This window comes from Phlebotomus papatasi, chromosome 1 (assembly GCF_024763615.1).
Source record: "Phlebotomus papatasi isolate M1 chromosome 1, Ppap_2.1, whole genome shotgun sequence".
NCBI lineage: Eukaryota > Metazoa > Arthropoda > Insecta > Diptera > Psychodidae > Phlebotomus > Phlebotomus papatasi.
This window is the reverse complement of record NC_077222.1, coordinates 56,552,675-56,573,119: the sequence shown is the minus strand read 5'-3', so window position 1 is coordinate 56,573,119 and position 20,445 is coordinate 56,552,675. Positions and strand designations below refer to the sequence as shown.

Here is a 20,445-nt window from a genome sequence, read left to right as displayed (position 1 = left end):
CCCTAGAGAGCGTATTTTTCAACCGAATGATATCATGTTTAGGTTCATCAGAAATATTCTGGAATTTCTGATTATTCTGAACTATTTCTAATAGATTCTGATCCGGTAATGAACCCGTTATGAACCTGTAAATAATTTTTGTTTGAAAATCAATTTTATTATTTCTTAGCTGGGGATCTTCCGAGTGATTTGTAAATCGTTTTAAATCGGTTGTGAACCGGTATATGGTAAATTATGTGAAAGTAATTTTGAGGTATAGCATTCAAGTCACGAGTTTGAGCATTTCGCACAGGTGGGACGCTTTACCACTCTTTTTTCTCTTAATTTGCTACATGGATTAAAATTCATAAAGTTATGTTAGATATTATTGTCTGACTTGATATGGAGATATGTAGATATTGCAATATCGTGAAAACTAGGAATTATAATATTGATTTCATTCGGTTAATAATCAAATTATTTACAATATCACCATTCTATAAGAGGAACAGTGCGAGTTTGATGTTAAAAAGAAAATACTTGTGTAAGAATTCCGGAATCAAAGTCTTTTAGTCGATAGATCGATCGCCAACGACGCAGTTTCGCAACATTTCCAAAGTATTGACCATATAGGTATATTCTGGCAGAAGAAAAATCAATAATTTTCTGGCAAATGTTGATCCGTGTGGTGCTAATAAATTCAATAAACTCTGTAAATGTTCGCGGATAATTTACGCGATAGACAGACCGTGGTTTTATTTAGCAAGTTAGCGGAAGCTTTACCGAAAGAAAAAAATCTTCCACTGGAGCAAATCCCCTGTGGATTATCAGCATCAGTGATTTTTTTTTCTCCAGTGACCGAGGAGTGCGTCTCTGGGTCAGGTGACTGGTGAAGCTCCGAGAACGACCCGAAGGCAGGGCTGAGAAAGCACTTGAGCAGTCGCGACGCGTAAGACTTGTTTTGGAGTAGAGTACAGAGAACAGGCGGAATTGTGTGTTGTGGAGTGAATACGAGTGTCTTCCTGCTGAAGTGGCAATTTAATAGAATTAAATTGAATTCAGTCACTGGATACCATCACACTCTAGTACAATAAATCTTTTCTCACAGTGGAAAAAATCTTGCTATTTTGGTGAAAATTTTGTCTATAAATCTCTTCTTTTTTTTTCCTCTTCTTCAGGTATATCTTCCGCACCAAGAGACGCTCCTCCATTGCACCATTGCCCGCCCTGAGACTCAATGATAAAGAAATGATTGCCAATGAATTCGACAGCCAGAGTGTTACTACTCAAAATTCAATCACCAGTGCCAGTTCTCTGGCATCTCTGCTCAAGGAGAAGATTCAGGTGAGTGGAAGTCACTTTTCCCACGCAATAAATTCATAATATACGGGAGAATCTGGCGCAATCTGGAAATGCCTCGATATCTCTCGATCATTGTTTGCTAATTCAGAAATTATTCAAGACTCTTCGATGCGATCAGTATAATTAAAAGCCCGAAATGAAGATAGAAGATTACGTTGTCTGGGAGAAGGAACGAGAAGACTTACTGTTAGCGCCAGAGAACGTGCTAGAAAACCCTTTTCAAGTAATTATAGATTAACAGCATTAACAGTGAAGAATAGTGGAAGTGACATATTCAAATAAATTTACAAATTAGTCATTGCAATCGAACTTTATGGATCTACAAAACCGTGAAAAAAACTAAGAAACATCTTACTATAGTTTGATTAAAAATTTTCCGGGAAAAGAATAATATTTGTAACATGAATATATGCAAACACTAAATGCCTCACTTCATTGACATTACACTGCAGTTGAAACAAAAAAATATTAACATATGTGTGAGAAAAAATTGTTCATCTGAGTCATTTCTCTGGGAAAATAGTCTTACTTTTAACATATTTTCGCAAAATTCAGTGTCATGTAAAAATTTTCCAAACTTTTTGTGCTATTTTTATAAATTTTCAGATTGGAACTTTAAAAATTTCTAGGGAAAAGAAAATATATGTTAAATACATAACAAAACTTGAACATTGCAGTGTTAAAAAACTGTTTACATAAAAATTTTTAGGAGGGAATTAAGGGCAAGACACTAATGATAAACAAATTCTCACCGTCTTTGTCGAAGTCACTCGTTTTCCTCTGGTTTACATATTTTAGTAATTCTTATACGTATATGCGGTATCTGCAATCATCAGACTTTTAAATTACATATTCTAAGTGGTGGCAGCCAAAATCCCGAAAGCCAAAATCCCGAATGTTCAAAATCCTGAATGAGATGAAACACGGATTACTATATTCCTGGATAGTAGGTAGACATTTTTGTGTCCCATAGTAGTGCAAACAAAGTGAATAAAAGTACGAATAAAGACGTCGTACCCTTGCTTCTTGATATTCTCGAGAATGAAAATCACTTAACCCTCTAACGGGTAAGGCCTCCTCCAGGCGATCTTCACAAAAATCACATTTACAGCGACAATAAAGGTTTTATTTATTTATAAGTGCTATAGTGTCCTCCGTAATAGTCTTATAAGCATCTCTTGAAAGTTTGAACTCATTTTGACTCTTCGTTTTGTTGCTATTCCCAGTTTTGTGTGACAGGTCAGAAAAAAAGCAACAAAAAATATTAGTGCAAAAAACTAATTTCCAATTTCCATAAAAATACCGATTTAAAGTTATCTGACTAAAATAAATTTATATTTTACTGAAAAATATGTCATTCTACTTTGTATAGGGTAAGTGTGCCAAATTTCGGCATATTTACATGCAAGCGTCGAAGTCTCAAGTTTGAAATGTAATATTTTAAATACAAATTGATTTTTTTATTCTTCTTTCTGAAAGAGTATTGCTTGGAACCTTGTAAAGAGTTTACCGTCTTGATTTACTCTAAAATCATTCTTAATACATTTTAAAATGAATAAAAAGGGACAGATAATCCTAACCGGCTTATGTAGGTGAGATTCTTAACGTGAGCTAACTCGGAGTGCATGCAAATTCGATTTGGAGCTGAAGTTGGGAGACGCCATTCAGTTATCTTGAATCAAATTCGTGAAATTATACAAATTTTGTATTTAAACCAAAATATCAAGGATTTGGATGAACTGACAGAAAAGTGTTATATGGGTGAAATGTAGACCAGAATGTTCTCTATAATTTTGCCGTAGAACTTGAACTCATCGATTACTCAGAAGCCAAGATAAGCGAGGTTTTTTGTTTCTTAACTCGTTTTTTCATCCAGAGTGCCCCAAATGTTCATTTGTTGAACTTCAACTAAATCAAAGAATTGTTGTATTTTGCGGGACTTTCCATTTAAACCCCTATTTTAAGTGGCTTGGTGGAGTAGAGGCAGTCAAATTGGCATCTGAGTGATTTCAAAGCGTTATTATTGGAAAAATCAATTTTTTCACACTTAAACGGCAAAATCGGAGTGATAGCGTAGTCTGAGTGGAAAATGATGTATGGACGAAATGTAGAGACAAATGTGCTCTACAATTATGTTGAAGTAATCATCAAAATCGGTTCAGCGACATTCGAGATAATTGAGGTTATGTGATATTGAAATTAGTTTCTTGACTGTGGCGCCCCTGGTGTTGGTCCCACGAAGTTCAAATATTCTAGAAAGTTGTAGCATTTGGTGAGATCTTTCGTTTAAGCCCTCATTCATCAAAATCGGTCACATAGAACCGGAGATATGATTTTTTGAATTTCGTGAACTTTGACCCCTCATATCTCCGGTTCTATTAAAACCACAGCGCGCATACGCACCATTTTGGAAACGTCCTAGACTGGACTACAACATACTAAAATTTCATTAACTTGCACAATGCCGTTTTTGAGAAAAGTGACTTTGAATTTCGATGAATTTTGACGCTATCACAGCGCCACCTGTGGTGACTTTTTGAACTTCCATCTGAAAGTGCTCATCGAGACGAAACCAAAAAGGTAAAATTTAGGTCGCTATGTTAATTAGAACCGGAGATAGAGGCCGGTCAATGTTCGAACTTTGACCCCTTATAGCTCGGGTCAGGGGTTATGGATCGACTTAAGGTTTTTTTTGTTTGATAGGTATAATCAACGGCTACAACATATTAAATTTTCAGCCCGATGCACAATGGAATTTTTGAGTTATTTAACTTTTAAGATTTAAAAATTTTCTTTTTAAAAAAAGCGCCCCTAGCGGTGGTTTTATGAACTTGCGATGTTAGAAGGGGAAGTGGCATTTCACGAGAGCTTTCCAAAAAGCCCTCACTTTTTAAATTCTGACAATTAGAACCGGAGTTATGGCCATTTTAAGAAATTTTTTTTGGACCCTTATAGCTCGGGTCAGGGGGGTCGGGGGACCTTAAGTTTGGTATTGATGGAAAGCTCTAAGGCCCAGCTATAACATACTAAAATTTGAGTCCGCTGAATGCCATAGGGGCGGAGCTATTGAGAAAACAAAAAAAGGGGGGTCTTCAAAATGGCGGAAGGAGGGGTGGGGGGTGGGGGGTCTATGCACCAAGTTGCAATTTTCACCCGATATATAACCTTTGCCGAAAACCGCAAGTCGATATCTTTTTTAGTTTAGGAGCTATTAAGCTCCAAAGAGCGGCCGGCCGGCCGGCCGGCCGGCCGGCCGGGAACGTAACTTAGCCACATATATATTCGGAATCAGGAAGTGGCGAAACACATTTTGGCCAAATTTGAGGTCGATCGGACGACATGAAATTTTGTTAGGATTATAGTAGGTGAGATTGTTAAGAATCTCACCTAATATAGACATAGCTTTGGTGCCCTATTTCGACCACCCTCATTCTCATAGTTCCTTGCCCTTCGGGAATTCTTCCAATATCTTTTTTACTTCATCTCGTTTGTCGAAGCTACATTTTTTGTTATTCTTCTGCATTGTATAATCTCTAGAGTACATAAAATCTAAAAGTTCATGGAAATTCGAGGAACAAAAAAGGTGGCCGAAATTGCAAGCTGGCCGGAATTTGGCACACTTACCCTATTTTATTTAAAAAATTGGAAAAAACTAAAAATGTGAATTTTAGAAGCAAAAAGAGTTTCAAAAATTTTTTATTTTTTCTCACCTAGCGCCTAAACTAAAAGAGATAATGAAGAATGGATGGTTTTTTTCGACTTAACTGGATCATAATTATCCTAGAAAACATTTGTTTTAGAACTTTTTTTTCGCATATTAAAGAAAACACCGTTAGAGGGTTAAATCCTACATTTTCATTCCCCAGCATCAAATCGCATCATTCCTGAGTGCACTGTTATTTGGTTTGTTTGCACTACTATGAGACATGAAAATCTCTACCTACTATCCAGGAATATAGTAATCCGTGGATGAAATTATAAGTAGAAAAATATTTAGAATAATTTTCTAAGACACACAAGATTTCCGTTTGCCTCCAGAAAGCGCGGGTGCAATCCTGGGAGTAGCTATGACACTTTTTAAAATTCGGGATTTTGGCTTTCGCGCGTCGTCTAAAATTCTATTTCCTATTGAAAACTTGAAAAATTTCAGAATAAAGCATTTGCGACATTCAATGAATTATTTAATCCCATAAAATATTTTAATTAAAGCGTGTTTTCTCAATAGATAGTAATAAAGGCTCTGGCAAAATTTACCAAAACGGATATTTATTTTTTGCCACAAGCTCTCAGGAAACTTAATCAATTTTTGGCACTAAGAATCTGTCCTGTATGTTTGATAGAGTTAGGTCCCTTGATTCCAAAATTGGCCTTAGGTCCTGCCTTATATTATCCGTTATATCTCCAGTTCACTGAATAGAACTTAAAATATAAGGTAAAGTACCCTGTAGTCGGCCGGTTTCTCAACTCGGCCAGTGCGACTATTTATTCAATTTATTTAGATTTGTTATAATATGGTCTTACCGATTTAACATTATAAGATGTATTATATTATATATAACGTAAATCAGTGAAAATTTCATAGAAGTTGACTGTAAAAAGTAAAAAAAAATTGGTTAAATAATTCAACTGGCCGAGTTGAGAAACCGGCCGACTAGAGGGTACTTTACCTTAGTATGGGGCCGTTGGAAAGGTAATTAGTTCTCCTTCAACTTTGTTAATAACAAAAAACCTTGTTAACCCTTTTAGGGTGATTGGATCACCTGTGACTCAAAAACATTTTTTTTTAGTTTATCTCTAAAAAGTAAAAAAAAAAAAACATGATTTTTCTGATCCCCGATTTTTGACCTTCTCGTCATTAAAGAGTTAAACCACCCTTTGAGGGTGAAAAACTGCAGTCTATCTAAAAATTCTATACAAATGTTCTGTAGAATGAGCTTTAAAAAAAATCGTATAAAATATACTAAGCAATATAGGGTAAGTGTGCCAAATTCCGGCCAGCTTGCAATTTCGGCCACCTTCTTGTTCCTCGAATTTCCATGAATTTTTAGTTTTTACATACTCTAGAGATTATACAATGCAAAAGAATAACAAAAAAATGTAGCTTCGACAAACGAGATGACGTGAAAAAGGCATTGGAAGAATTCCTGAAGGGCAAGGAATTATGAAAATGAAGGTGGCCGAATAAAATACAAGAAAAGAAGGTGGCCGAATACAATAGACAAAACGGATTATTTGGATTTTTGAATAATAAAAAATCGAATTTTATCAAGCCTTTACTTTAGCACAGAAACGTTAAATATTGGTTTATTTACTGACGAGGAAGATATTAAAAAAAAATTACACTTTAAAGATTTCTAAATATTTTTCTTGTTTCCTAACCAAAATGAGATGACTATTTCGAATTCTGTATTGGCTAAAATGTAGCCTTAGCACCATCAACTTAGTTTATTTACTTTTTCTTAGAACTCGGATTTTTAAATACATAGGGTAAGTGTGCCAAATTTCGGCATAGTTGCATGCAAGCCCCAAAGTATCAAGTTTGTAATGTATTATTTTTAATACAAGTTAATTTTTTTTATTAATTCTTCTTAAGGAGTGTTGCTTGGAATCTCATAGACTGTTTATCGTCTTTATTTTCTCTAAAATCATTCTTAAGACATTTTAAAACGAATAAAAATGTGAAAATAGCATTGGTGCCCTATTTAGGCCACCTTCATTATCATAGTTCCTTGCCCTTCTGGAATTCTTTCAATGCCTTTTTCAGATCATCTTGCTCATTAAATCGATATTTTTTGTTATTTTTGCATTGTATAATCTCTAGAGTATGCGAAAACTAAAAATTCTTGGAAATTTAAGGAACAAAAAATGTGGCCAGAATTGCAAGCTGGCCGAAATTTGATACACTTACCCTAAGCATTAAATTATTGTACTCGAAAAAATTATCTAATTTTATTAAATTTTAAGTTGATCTGAGGCTCTCTGTCCTTGACATTTATTAATAAATATCTTTAATATAACCTGAAGGAAAGGAAAAGGATATAGCCATTACCCATATCAAAGAACTAGAATATGAAAAAAATAATTTTCAAAAATTTTTAAAGATATCATATTTTTTTATTATTATTTGTGTCCAAGCTCCGCCTTGAGCAGAGCTCAGGCTAGAAGAGGAAATTATTCCGAATTGCTCAGAATAATTCCTTGCTCTTCGAGTGGCTTCCAGGAGCTTCCTGGTCTGCGGATCCTGGTTGAGTTGTCCCCGGCGTCCTTCGACAGCCTCTAATGGTTGGCCAAAAGGCCTCAGGTATAGGGCAGAAATGCCACCTGTTATAGGCAACACTCAGTTGCCTCTCTGGGGAAGCGCAGATAAATCTGCACGCAACTCGGCTGTGGTAAGCCTTAGAACAGGATCTCAGCAGAAGATTCACTAGGAATCTCTCTGAAAGCCGACTCTAAATTGCCATTGGAGGCAATTGGAGCTGGGCCGCTGATTGTATGGGCACGCAAGTGCCGCCGATTTGATAGGCCCTGGAACTTGAGAAAAAAGCCCTGCAAAGACAATTTAAGGCACGTTGCCGCCGTACTTTGCTGCTGCTTTTGAGAAAAACTGGAAACTCTCAATGACTGTAGGCTTTAATCTGATTTATTGTTTCAAATTTTACATCTTATATACTAAATGCTAATTCCCACTTCAAGCACTGTCCTAAAAATATGAATTTCCTAATTATTTAACCTAATTTTGCAATTTTCTTATGCCCTATATTATGTCTTCACAGAAAATTGCTGACTGATTGCGCGAATCGCGAATTGTTGTTTTTCCCGGTGTCGTCTTTCTCTATTGCCGGGTGACCCACTTATTTATGGGAAAATCTGGGAAATCAAGACATTTTAAATCTTCAATAGTTCGTAAACTATTGATTAATTTACAATTTTGATTTAGCAAATATAATTTTGAATAGTTCAAAAATAGTTTGCTAATTATTAAACTTCCATTTCACATTTCTAAATACCTTAAATTTGAGTTTAAAAATGTGCAATTTTGCTATTGTTCTTTACTGATGAAGAAAAACACTTCATCTTTTTTCTCTAATATTAAGTAAACTATAACCTAAATTCGGATTCTATGAATGAATCCTTGGAATTAAGTGTCCTGAAAGTAGTTTGGTGTAAATTTGATTCCAGGATTCCTTCTAGAAGTCCTTGAAATTGCAATTTAATGGCGCTGGCAGACCTTTTCAATTGGATGAATTTCAACCGATTGAAAATTTTATCTCTTACTCTCTCAAACTGAAATCAGATATGGGTGTCTCTTTCTGTCAAATGAAATTTAAAATTAAAATTGAAATTTCAATTTCAATTTCAATTTTCATTTGACAGAAAGAGACACATATATCTTATTTCGCTTTGAAAGAGTAAGAGGTAAAATTTCAATCGATTGAAATTCATCCAATTGAAAAGGTGTGCCAGCGCCATAAATATTGATAAAATTTTAGTTTTTCAAGAACAAATTTGTATAAAGTAATTTTGGTTTATTGAGAAAATTAGAGGTCCTTAAAGGACTAGACCTTATTGGTCTATTAGTTAAGGACCTAGAAAATATGTTGGGACTAATTTCGTCCCTTTAGTCCTTGTAGTAAGGGAGATAGCATACCCCATCCTTGGGTATTGCAATCACTAATCAGTCAGCAATGTTTATGGGTTTTGAAGTGTTAAAATTTAGCATCCTACGAGGAAGTACAAATTAAAGGTTGTACTATAAACCTAGAGGATTTGTTTTTCTCACAGGATGTCTAAGGATTTAATAATAAAATAAATAAATAAATTTAAATTAAATGATAATTTTCCCTACACCATAAGTGCTTGAAGTGAGGTTTTACAAAAATAGTTTTAATCAAATAATCTTAATTATTCCATACTCATGTTCATCCTGAACAATTTGTCTAGAAGATTTTCACATAATCCTTAGTCATTGTTTTTCTTCATAGATGTTCCCGTCGATGATAAAAAAGAAGAGAAAATCCAAGGATTTCAAGATCAAGGCATTTGTAGCAATTCTCTTCTTGATCATTGTCTTCCTCGTGGGCTATGCTTACATTATGTACAACCAACAAATCCTGGCACGGTCCTATTTCAATCGAGTGAAGTTCAATAAGGGTCAGCGAGTGATTGGAATTTACAATGAAAAAGGCACTTTGATAGTCACCGGACGTTTAGGAACAACGATGAATGCTGAAAAAGCCTATCACTGTCTCACGAATAATACCCTTGAGGATGGAAGTGTATGCCTAGAGTGGGATGGTAGAGCGAGAATGTACCTGAATTACCAGGAATTGAGCCCATCTGTTCCATGCTACACTATCCGATGGCAGTCTCTGTCTCCGGATGTTCTTCCAACGGACTGCTATGAATCTTTCATGGGTCAGGGACATTGGTATGGAGGAGGATTAACACGGGGTGGAAATTGGCCATTGGAAACGGAATCCTTTGCCTTTGCACCTTTTATAACTGGAGATGCCAATCGGCAGCAATGGGGAAATGCCCTAAAGCGCTATTTTATCAGTTCACGCGGGGTTGCGATCCAGGTGGATGACAAAACACCCTTTCATGTGAGCATGAATGATAATAAGTCAGGGGAAATGTGTTTCCGTGCCAAGCATGATCACTTTGCCTTTGTGAATCGTTTGACGCCTCTGCCGGAATTGAGCTACAGGATCTGCACGAGTGATAACATGCGTCAATTGCATCAGCAGATGACTCAGCAGAGTCTCTGGGATGGATTGAAGGAGCACGATATCAATGTTGTTCACTCATTGCTGGAAGAGCCTGTGTGGCAGATTCCATCTTCAGGGGGCAAGAGTCTCACCGGGGAAGGGATTCACAATTATACAGAACGGGTTATTGCTCTGGGATTCCTCAGGCTTGGGCATGTGTTGGTCAATGAATTCTGGCAGAAACATATTGGGGATTTTACGTTGGAAACTGAAAGATTTCCCAATCTAGAGGAAACTGTCACAATTCTCCATCGCCGAGGTTTCCGGATTGTCTTTTCGGTGCAACCTTTCATTAGCACAGACAGTGACAACTTTGCCCAGTCTGTGGCTAAGAAACTTCTCATCTACGAGCGTCAGTCAGAACGGAGTATTCCTGCACTCACGAGGTATAAGAGTGTAGCAAGTGCTGGAGTCCTGGACATCACCAATAATGCTTCAATTCCATGGCTAATTGAGAAGCTGGAGAAGGTACAGAAAGATTATAAAATCGATGGATTCTATTTGGATTTTGGAACATCTCAGAACATGCCTCACTACTATCAATGCAACAAGACACTCTACAATCCGGATCAGTACAAAACCATTTTCACAACGGCTTTGGAGGGTGTAATAAGTATTATTGGAGTATCCAGTGCAGTTACTGTACCTCGACCTCCAGCATTTGTGAGCCTACCACCAGTTAATTCCTCCTGGGCTGGTCTTCGGACCGTAGTAACGAGTGCTCTAACTTACGGCATCATCGGTTATCCTTTCATCATGCCAGGACCAATTGGTGGAGATTATCTCCTACCTCCGTCCGCAACGAATGAAACCGTATCTTTTTACTCAATGAACGAACCTCCACTGCCAGATCAGGAACTCTATCTGCGCTGGATGCAACTCGCGACATTCCTGCCGGTGATCCGATTTACCCACTTGCCGTCTGAGTACAAGAGCGAACTGGTAATGGAAGTTGTCAAAGAGCTCACACTCATCCGGCAGAAGGCAGTAATTCCACTGCTTAAAAAATACCTCAGTGATGCCATGAACGAGGGCTTGCCATTAATTAGGCCTCTGTGGATGCTCGATGCTCAGGATACGGCTTGTCTCTATGTCAACGATGAATTCTCCATAGGAGAGAACCTCATTGTGGCCCCTATCCTGGAGCAAGGACAGCTTCAACGAGAAGGTAAGACACAAATATTTCCAATATTATCATTGAATGAAAGTTTTTATATATTTTTAAATTTCATATAGGGTAAATGTCCTAATTCAAAACCATTTTCAGACGCTTTAACTTTGACAGAACGTCAGTTAAATCAGCATTTATCGTAACTTCATTTTTGCGATTTTGAGATATATACATATTTAGAATTAGCGTAATTTTGTTTATTAAACGCACTTGTGAAAAAGAAACTTTTATAAGCCCAATAGAAATTATTTTAAACAAAAATTATCGTAAGTGCCCTTAATTAAGAAAAATTTATCAGCATTTGCCGTAACTTCTTTTGCTCGATTGCGTGGCTTGTAATTTGCAGCAAAATTGCAATATTTCTCAATAAAACGTTTACAAACTCTTCCAAATATCGAAAGAAAGTGTGAATAATGCAACATTAAATCATTTTACAGTCGAGTTCCTCAAATTTTTGAACTCCTCAAATTTGAACGACGGTTGAGTTCAAAATGTAAAATTTGAGATCATGTGAAGAAAGTTTTGCGTGGAGTGCCATTTTTCTCTGGTATTTCCTCAATATTATCGTATTATATTAAGTTCCGCACCAAATTCCAGTTATTTCACAGTAAATAACATTGATATATTCTCTAAAGTTGTTTATCTTAATTTACGGAAAGGGCATTTCACATGAATTCCGTTACGTTTTTGAAAATATCGTTCAAATTTGAGGAGTGAGAAATGTCATCTATACCCCCCAAATGTTCAAATTTGAGGAACTCTACTGTAATTCAATATTTGCGAGAAAAAAGTGAGAAAAAAAACCTTACCCATCTGTCATTAATTCAAAACAAAACAAGCGACGTGGCGCACAAAATTTATTCAATAAATGTTACGAAATAAAAGCTTTCAGTGACATGGATAACAGTTTAATTGACAAATTTAGTCAAATAAAGGCGCTTATTATCACTAGAATAATTCAAATTGATATACAGTAGACTCTTCGATATCCGGCTGACTGGGGGACAAAATGACATTTAGGTTTTTTGAATGATCAACGGTTTTTCTATTTTGTGCAGTGTGAATTTATTTTCTGTCTGACAAAGAAAAAGAGGATTTTCTTCATGGTGTGCTTATGTTTCATTTTTTATCACAATTATGTATTAAAAACTGCGATACAATGTTAATAATACTTTAATTCACTCTGGACAAACTTCATGTTTAGTGAAAATAATTTTGAATATATCAACCGCCAGTGTTTGGCAGCTGTCACCCGGATATCGAAGTGCTGGATATCGAAGAGTCTACTGTAATGCATTTTAGAAAATTGTCGTAACTTCCAAAATTTCCATACATTGGAAGTTACGGCTTTCTAAACGATGGAAGTTACGATAAAATATTATTGTGTTTCTTCTAACATATTTCTCAATATTTCAGCTTTTAAATAATTTTATAAAGATTTTCTCTAGTTAACTTGCAGTTTATTAGTGCCACTTTTATTATTTTGACTCAAAAGTATCGCATTCGGGGCTCATTTTAAGAAAAATAAAGTTGAACTGAAAATTTCGTTTCCTGAAAAGTTGTCAAAAGAAAGTTACGACAAATGCTGATTTAGCTGACGAGAAGATTCAACACATTAAATTCATATTTTTTTCTGAATAAATTTGCTCCTTGACTTTTCTAGAATGTTACTGTTTAGTGAAAATTCTTTAGATATAATTTGAAAACTTCTTAAAGGGACAGATAATCCTAACCGGCTTATGTAGGTGAGATTCTTAACGTGAGCTAACTCGGAGTGCATGCAAATTCGATTTAGAGCTGAAGTTGGGAGACGCCATTCAGTTATCTTGAATCAAATTCGTGAAATTATACAAGTTTTGTATTTGAACCAAAATGTCAAGGATTTGGATGAACTGACAGAAAAGTGTTATATGGGTGAAATGTAGACCAGAATGTTCTCTATAATTTTGCCGTAGAACTTGAACTCATCGATTACTCAGAAGCCAAGATAAGCGAGGTTTTTTGTTTCTTAACTCGTTTTTTCATCCAGAGTGCCCCAAGTGTTCATTTGTTGAACTTCAACTAAATCAAAGAATTGTTGTATTTTGCGGGACTTTCCATTTAAACCCCTATTTTAAGTGTCTTGGTGGAGTAGAGGCAGTCAAATTGGCATCTGAGTGATTTCAAAGCGTTATTATGGGAAAAATCAATTTTTTCACACTTAAACGGCAAAATCGGAGTGATAGCGTAGTCTGAGCGGAAAATGATGTATGGACGAAATGTAGAGACAAATGTCTTCTACAATTATGTCGAAGTAATCATCAAAATCGGTTCAGCGACAGTCGAGATAATTGAGGTTATGTGATATTGAAATTGGTTTTTCGACTGTGGCGCCCCTGGTGTTGGTCCCACGAAGTTCAAACATTCTAGAAAGTTGTAGCATTTGGTGAGATCTTTCGTTTAAGCCCTCATTCATCAAAATCGGTCACATAGAACCGGAGATATGATTTTTTGAATTTCGTGAACTTTGACCCCTCATATCTCCGGTTCTATTGAAACCACAGCGCGCATACGCACCATTTTGGAAACGTCCTAGACTGGACTACAACATACTAAAATTTCATTAACTTGCACAATGCCGTTTTTGAGAAAAGTGACTTTGAATTTCGATGAATTTTGACGCTATCACAGCGCCACCTGTGGTGACTTTTTGAACTTCCATCTGAAAGTGCTCATCGAGACGAAACCAAAAAGGTAAAATTTAGGTCGCTATGTTAATTAGAACCGGAGATAGAGGCCGGTCAATGTTCGAACTTTGACCCCTTATAGCTCGGGTCAGGGGTTATGGATCGACTTAAGGTTTTTTTTGTTTGATAGGTATAATCAACGGCTATAACATACTAAAATTTCAGCCCGATGCACAATGGAATTTTTGAGTTATTTAACTTTTAAGATTTAAAAATTTTCTTTTTAAAAAAAGCGCCCCTAGCGGTGGTTTTATGAACTTGCGATGTTAGAAGGGGAAGTCGCATTTCACGAGAGCTTTCCAAAAAGCCCTCACTTTTTAAATTCTGACAATTAGAACCGGAGTTATGGCCATTTTAAGAAATTTTTTTTGGACCCTTATAGCTCGGGTCAGGGGGGTCGGGGGACCTTAAGTTTGGTATTGATGGAAAGCTCTAAGGCCCAGCTATAACATACTAAAATTTGAGTCCGCTGAATGCCATAGGGGCGGAGCTATTGAGAAAACAAAAAAAGGGGGGTCTTCAAAATGGCGGATGGAGGGGTGGGGGGTGGGGGGTCTATGCACCAAGTTGCAATTTTCACCCGATATATAACCTTTGCCGAAAACCGCAAGTCGATATCTTTTTTAGTTTAGGAGCTATTAAGCTCCAAAGAGCGGCCGGCCGGCCGGCCGGGAACGTAAATTAGCCACATATATATTCGTGATCAGGAAGTGCTGAAACACATTTTGGCCAAATTTGAGGTCGATCGGACGACATGAAATTTTGTTAGGATTATAGTAGATGAGATTGTTAAGAATCTCACCTAATACAAGAAAAAATACGCGAGCGTAAAATACTTCTATTGGAAACATATTAATCCAAATGGAGACAAGGGAAAGTTTCTAATTGGAGACAAACAGTGTAAGTGAAACCGCGATGAAAGGCTTCCAAAACCTTGTTGAGTTGCTCTTGAGTGCAGGATTTGTTCTTATTCCTGACCTTTTCTCCTTTCCTATATTTAAAACAATAAGAAAATCTCTCCAAAAAATCATATTTCCGGGGTTTCCTATTGAAGCATTTGCAGGCACTTCAGAAAAACCCTTTTTGTTCATGAAATAGGTAATTATTTCATTTGAAAACTTCACGTACCGTTAACAATAAAGATTAGCACTTAATTTAACTAAAATTAGCCAGAAATATAAAATAAATGTTAAACAAAACGAAAAAACAACAGTCACCTCATTGTATTTTTCGTTGGAAAACATGGTCGATCGATGAAAAATTCGATGGTGAAAAGGTACACTTTTAATTTTTCTGAGAAATTAACAAATTAAAATTTGTGAATATGAATGGATTTCCGCTTTATTTGGAGCAAAATTAAATTAATAGTAATTTAGCACTGTATTTATCGTGAAAACAATGATGTTTCCATTTGGAGTACCGAGAAATTTCCATTTGGAGCAGGTTTTGAATTAGCTTAATTTACCCTAGTCGATAAAATATCCCATTTTAATCATTTTAAACAATGCAAAATTGGTCAGAAATTACTTTTCTTATCACATTTTAAACGTCATGATAGTCAATAACTTCTTAATTTTTCTTTTTCCAAGAAAATTCAACAATTTTTAAGCATTCAAAATTTATTGTTTAAATAGTTTAAATTTATTATTTATAGTATAAAATTTGTTGACCAGTAAAACCAACTATTTTTTGCATTTATTTCTATTTTACGTTATAATGCTGAACATAGAGGAGACCGAGGAGTTTGGGACACTTTTTCATGTTATGATTTTGAGACACTATTCCAAAAAAATACGATAGAGTATCATAATTTTATGCGGTCTATAGGATACTTATGGGTATTGACTTTATAAAAAGTACTCGATAGAACTTGGAAAACAACTGAGTTTTCTTGGAGAAGTTAAAACATTTAACTTGACGCTTTGTCCCAAACCTCCCCGATATGAAGCAGTATGGGACGCATTTTTTCTCGCATAATTTGCATTATTGGAGTACGTTAATTAATTTTAAATACTAGATTAAAAATATTTGTGATAGAAATAAAAATGTTTCATCTTTTATTTCATACTTAGACATTAATATCAATTTAATTTGTACAGTAGAGTCATTTATTGTCAGTCAATTATTTAAAGTATTTTGTTCTTATTTTCCATCTACCTTTTTTTGCTTTTTTTTATTCTAAATATTGCAATCATGATCATCAAATTCATCAGGCGAGTAGATTATCTTAACACTTTTAGTTTTGAACTCATTGACGGATTCCTGTTTGATTTTACGACAACTTCATGGTACCGGTTTTTTCCTTTATTTCTTTGAATTAGCTCTCGCCTTGCCTTTTCTGGAGAACTTGTAAAAATTGTAGAGGATATTGTTCGAGAAAATAGTTTTTAACGAGATTGGGCAAAGACTGAATATCCTCTAAGAAGGAATTGTTGATTCCCAACACATTGATGGTTTAATTGTCCCTGTAGTTAGAGAAATTTGCTCCACTGATAAACTTTGCACAAGAGGGAGATTTTCAGTTGAAACTGGGCATTAATCTTTATTTTGACAATAAACAATTGCACACCACCTACAATCTTGTCGAAAATCAACGTCCCATTCATCCCCTTTCAGGTGTCCCAAACATTCCCGCGTGTAGTTTTGGTATTTAAAACCTTTAAGTAAAAAACAAAAGCGTATAATCTCTGAAACTTTTATAAAAATATGTTCCAAGATTACACTGCTACCTAATGAGATAAAAAAGTTTTGATTATATATCGCTGATATAAAATACAAAGAGCAAAACTGAGACGTCAAAATATACAATTTTTTCCATTTTTAAAAAAGTGTTCATAGAATTAAAACAATAAAACTGAGGATATCCATTCTTTTAGTCAGGATATATCTTAATATTGTTTACGATTGAGTAGTGGTTAAATCCCATTTATTTCAAAAATCAATGAAAAATCGCCTTGTCCCACACTACCCCTGTCCCAAACCTCCCTGATCTCCCCTAATTTAATTTTCTTAAATTTACCCTCAGTTCACCTAAATTTACAAGTTAATTTTTTTATCCTTTCTTTTTTCAGAAAAAATATTTTGTAAAAATGTTCGTAAATGTTTGTGAATTCCTATGGGGGAGTTACAAAATGCTCGTGAATCGTATAAGACACAAACAAGTTCGTAAAAGTATTTGGCGAACATTTTTTGTACTTTTACAAAAATTTTTTCGTAACTCTTCGTAAAATGTTCGACAGAAAACAAACATTGACGAGCAAATGACAAAATTTTATGAACATTTTTTGTGTGTTTACGAACATTTACGAACAAATGTTTGTAAAAGTACAAAAAATGCTCGTCAAGTGATCATGTTACGAACAATCTTTGTGAAAAAAGTACAAACTTTTACGAACATGTTTGTGGGTTATACGATTTACGAGCATTTTGCTACTACCCCATAGGAATTCACAAACATTTACGAATATTTTTACAAAATATTTTTTTTTCTGTGTAGGCAAATTTATTTCCATATTTGACAGTTTTGTAGTACATATTTGACAGTCTTTTCAGCTCTAAAATAATTACTAGGGGAGACTGGGGCAAAAAGTCACAAAACGGATATTTTTTACAATCTACCCGAGAACCCCAGAAATTTCTAAATAGTGCAATTTTATAGGAAATCTACCGCTCTAAAACTTTTTAGGGAAATACATTTATAGATCCGTTTTCTTAAAAGTAATTTTGTGACCATTCTCAAAAATGTTGGGGCAAATAGTACCAGGCATGGGATATTATGCCAATTTGATTACGGTCTTCTTTAAATTAAAAAAAAATACCTAGATGACATATTTTCATAGGAAATTTATTCGTCTACACCTTTGTAAAATACCATTATCTCTACCTGATCGAGAAAAGCGCTTTTCAAGCTATTTAAAAAAAAAACTCAAGAAACTGCAAATCGTTGGATCAATGCAAACAACAAGCGGCGAGACATGGCAGTGACGTCTCTTTTTGCCGTGTGACATCAAAAATTGTTTCGGTTTTTGTTACTTTTTACCCCAAGTGGTCATTTTTAATAAAAGGATTTTTGGAGAAAAGAATCTTTGTAAAATTCTAAAATAGATAGCGGATTCGTATTCAAAAAATCTAAATCATTTCAGAAATATTTCATCAGTGAATCAATTTTGAAAAATATCGTCAGTTAAATCAGCATTTGTCGTAACTTCATTTTTGTGATTTTGAAATATATACATTATATAAAATCGGTGTAATTTTGTTTATTAAACGCACTTAAAAAAAAGAAACTTTTATAAGCCCTTTAAAAATTATTTTAAACAAAAATTATCGTAAGTGCCCTTAATTAATAAAGAATTATCAGAAGTTGTCGTAACTTCCATTTTTGGGGAAGTTACGAGAAATTTTCATACAAAATTTGCTCTAATCAGCATTTGCCGTAACTTCTTTTTGGATTGTAATTAGCAGCAAAAATGTAATATTTCTCATTAAGACGTCCACAAACTCTTCCAAATATCCAAAGACAATGCGAATAATGCAACATTAAATTATTTTAATTCGATATTTGTGAGAAAAAAAAAATGAGGAAAAATCCCTGCCAATCTGTCACTAATTCACAACGAAACACGCGACGTGGCGCGCAAAATTTATTCAATAAAATTTATGAAATAAAAGCTTTTAGGGACAGGGATAACAGTTTAATTGACTAATTTAATCCAATAACGGCGCTTATTATCATTAGAGTTATTAAAATTGATATAATGCGTTTTTGAAAATTGTCGTAGCTTAAAATATTATTGTGTTTCATCGGATATATATCTCAATATCTTAGCTTTTAAATCATTTTATAAAGATTTTCTCGAGTTAACTTACAGTTTATTAGTGACACTTTTATTGTTTTAACCTAAAAGTATCGCATTCGGGGCTCATTTTTAAGAAAAATGAAGCTGAACTGAAAATACCGTCTCCTGAAAAGTTGTCAAAGGGTAGTTACGACAAATGCTGATTTAACTGACGATATGTAGGTAATAATTGATATCTCCTGCAAGAAAAATATTTCAAAAAAAATAGGGCTAAAAATTTCAATTTTTTTATTTTCTAAATTCCTTGTTCGAATTCTAAACAAACTTACGTTATTGAAGAAGGTCTATATACTATAAAGACTATCTATGGAAATAAAATTAGCCGCTATCTTTTATGTCTTGGAAGATATTGAATTTTGAATTTTTCGTTTTGTGACTTTTTGCCCCAATCACCCCTAATACATTTTAAAACGAATAAAAAATATCAATATTGCTTTGTTTGCAATATCGGACACTAAGTTTATCTTCCGGAACTCTTTCAAAGCTTTTTCCATTCAAAGTTCGTAAACGCTGCCCTTTTTATTTATTTGGCCAATCTCTAAAAAATGGAAAAGAAATTAAAGTAAAATACGGATTTTTGAGAAAGATATGAAGTGCACGTTATCGGTAAGCTGTAGGCTGTCCGAAATTTGACACAGATCCCCTAAAATGATATAAACACGCAAAAAACAATATTTTATTCACTTAATATTATTTTTGTAATCTTGAATTTTGAAAATGATTTTAAATCATAAATAAAGAAAAGGTTTTTAAAAGTTACAGATAATTTGAAAAAGGAGTAAGTAAATGGATTAAGGTGGTTTCTGAATTTTTGGGGACATTTTTTGACCTCAACATTATACTAATTTATTATTCATATCAAAAAAGGCAAAAATGGAAAATATTTAATTTCAAAATGTGAAAGACTTTTTAAAAATGATGATTTCAAAAATCGGTGAATTCATTAATTTATTAATTTCGAAAACAACCCGATAATAAAAGCAATAAGTTTTAAAACACCTTAGATCTGTTTTACGAAAAAAAAATCTTTGGATCCAAATTCTGTGAATGACATTAAAATTTTCCATCTTAATTGAGTACTGAGAAATGCTACAAATTGAAACCTCTAATATATCAATGGAACAATTAGAAGACTCACAATTAATAAATGTTATTCAGAGTCTTTACCAAAAAACAGCTCTAAATAAAACTGTTGATTTCCTCTCAATTTCTGGGAACTCATGAATATTCCTCTTCATATTTTTGCGATGTAAAACTCTTCCATACAGATCTTAATTTAATCTCTTTCATTTAGTCTACCTGCCCCAGGGAGTCTGGAAGGATGGAATCGACGGATCCCTTCGGAAAGGTAGTCGTTGGATTCACAATTACCGAGTGCCTGAAGACAAAGTGGCGTATTTCATGAAAATGCCCGACAATACGAGATTCTAAGTGATATTCCAATTGTTCCACTTTTACTCCCACTACGACTATTTTATTAGTTTTAGAGCAATCATGTATTATTTTTATTGTTGACCACAGTGATAATGTTAAAGACATCCTTTTGAAATAAAAAAAAATGAAACATTTTATGTAGTGAA

At 34.5% G+C, this 20,445-nt stretch overlaps 1 protein-coding gene across 4 annotated transcripts in view; it reads left to right on the top strand.

Moving 5' to 3' along the window:
• Window positions 1-20,445, top strand: part of LOC129807999 (myogenesis-regulating glycosidase) — a 43,940-nt gene extending 23,495 nt beyond the window's left edge. For all 4 annotated transcript variants that reach the window (XM_055857662.1, XM_055857635.1, XM_055857643.1 and 1 more), the window contains 3 exons: window positions 1,158-1,323; window positions 9,324-11,277; window positions 20,160-20,445. In XM_055857662.1, coding sequence (XP_055713637.1) covers window positions 1,158-1,323; window positions 9,324-11,277; window positions 20,160-20,296 — 2,257 coding nt within the window. In that variant the 3' untranslated portion in view covers window positions 20,297-20,445. The remainder of the gene's footprint in view (window positions 1-1,157; window positions 1,324-9,323; window positions 11,278-20,159) is intronic.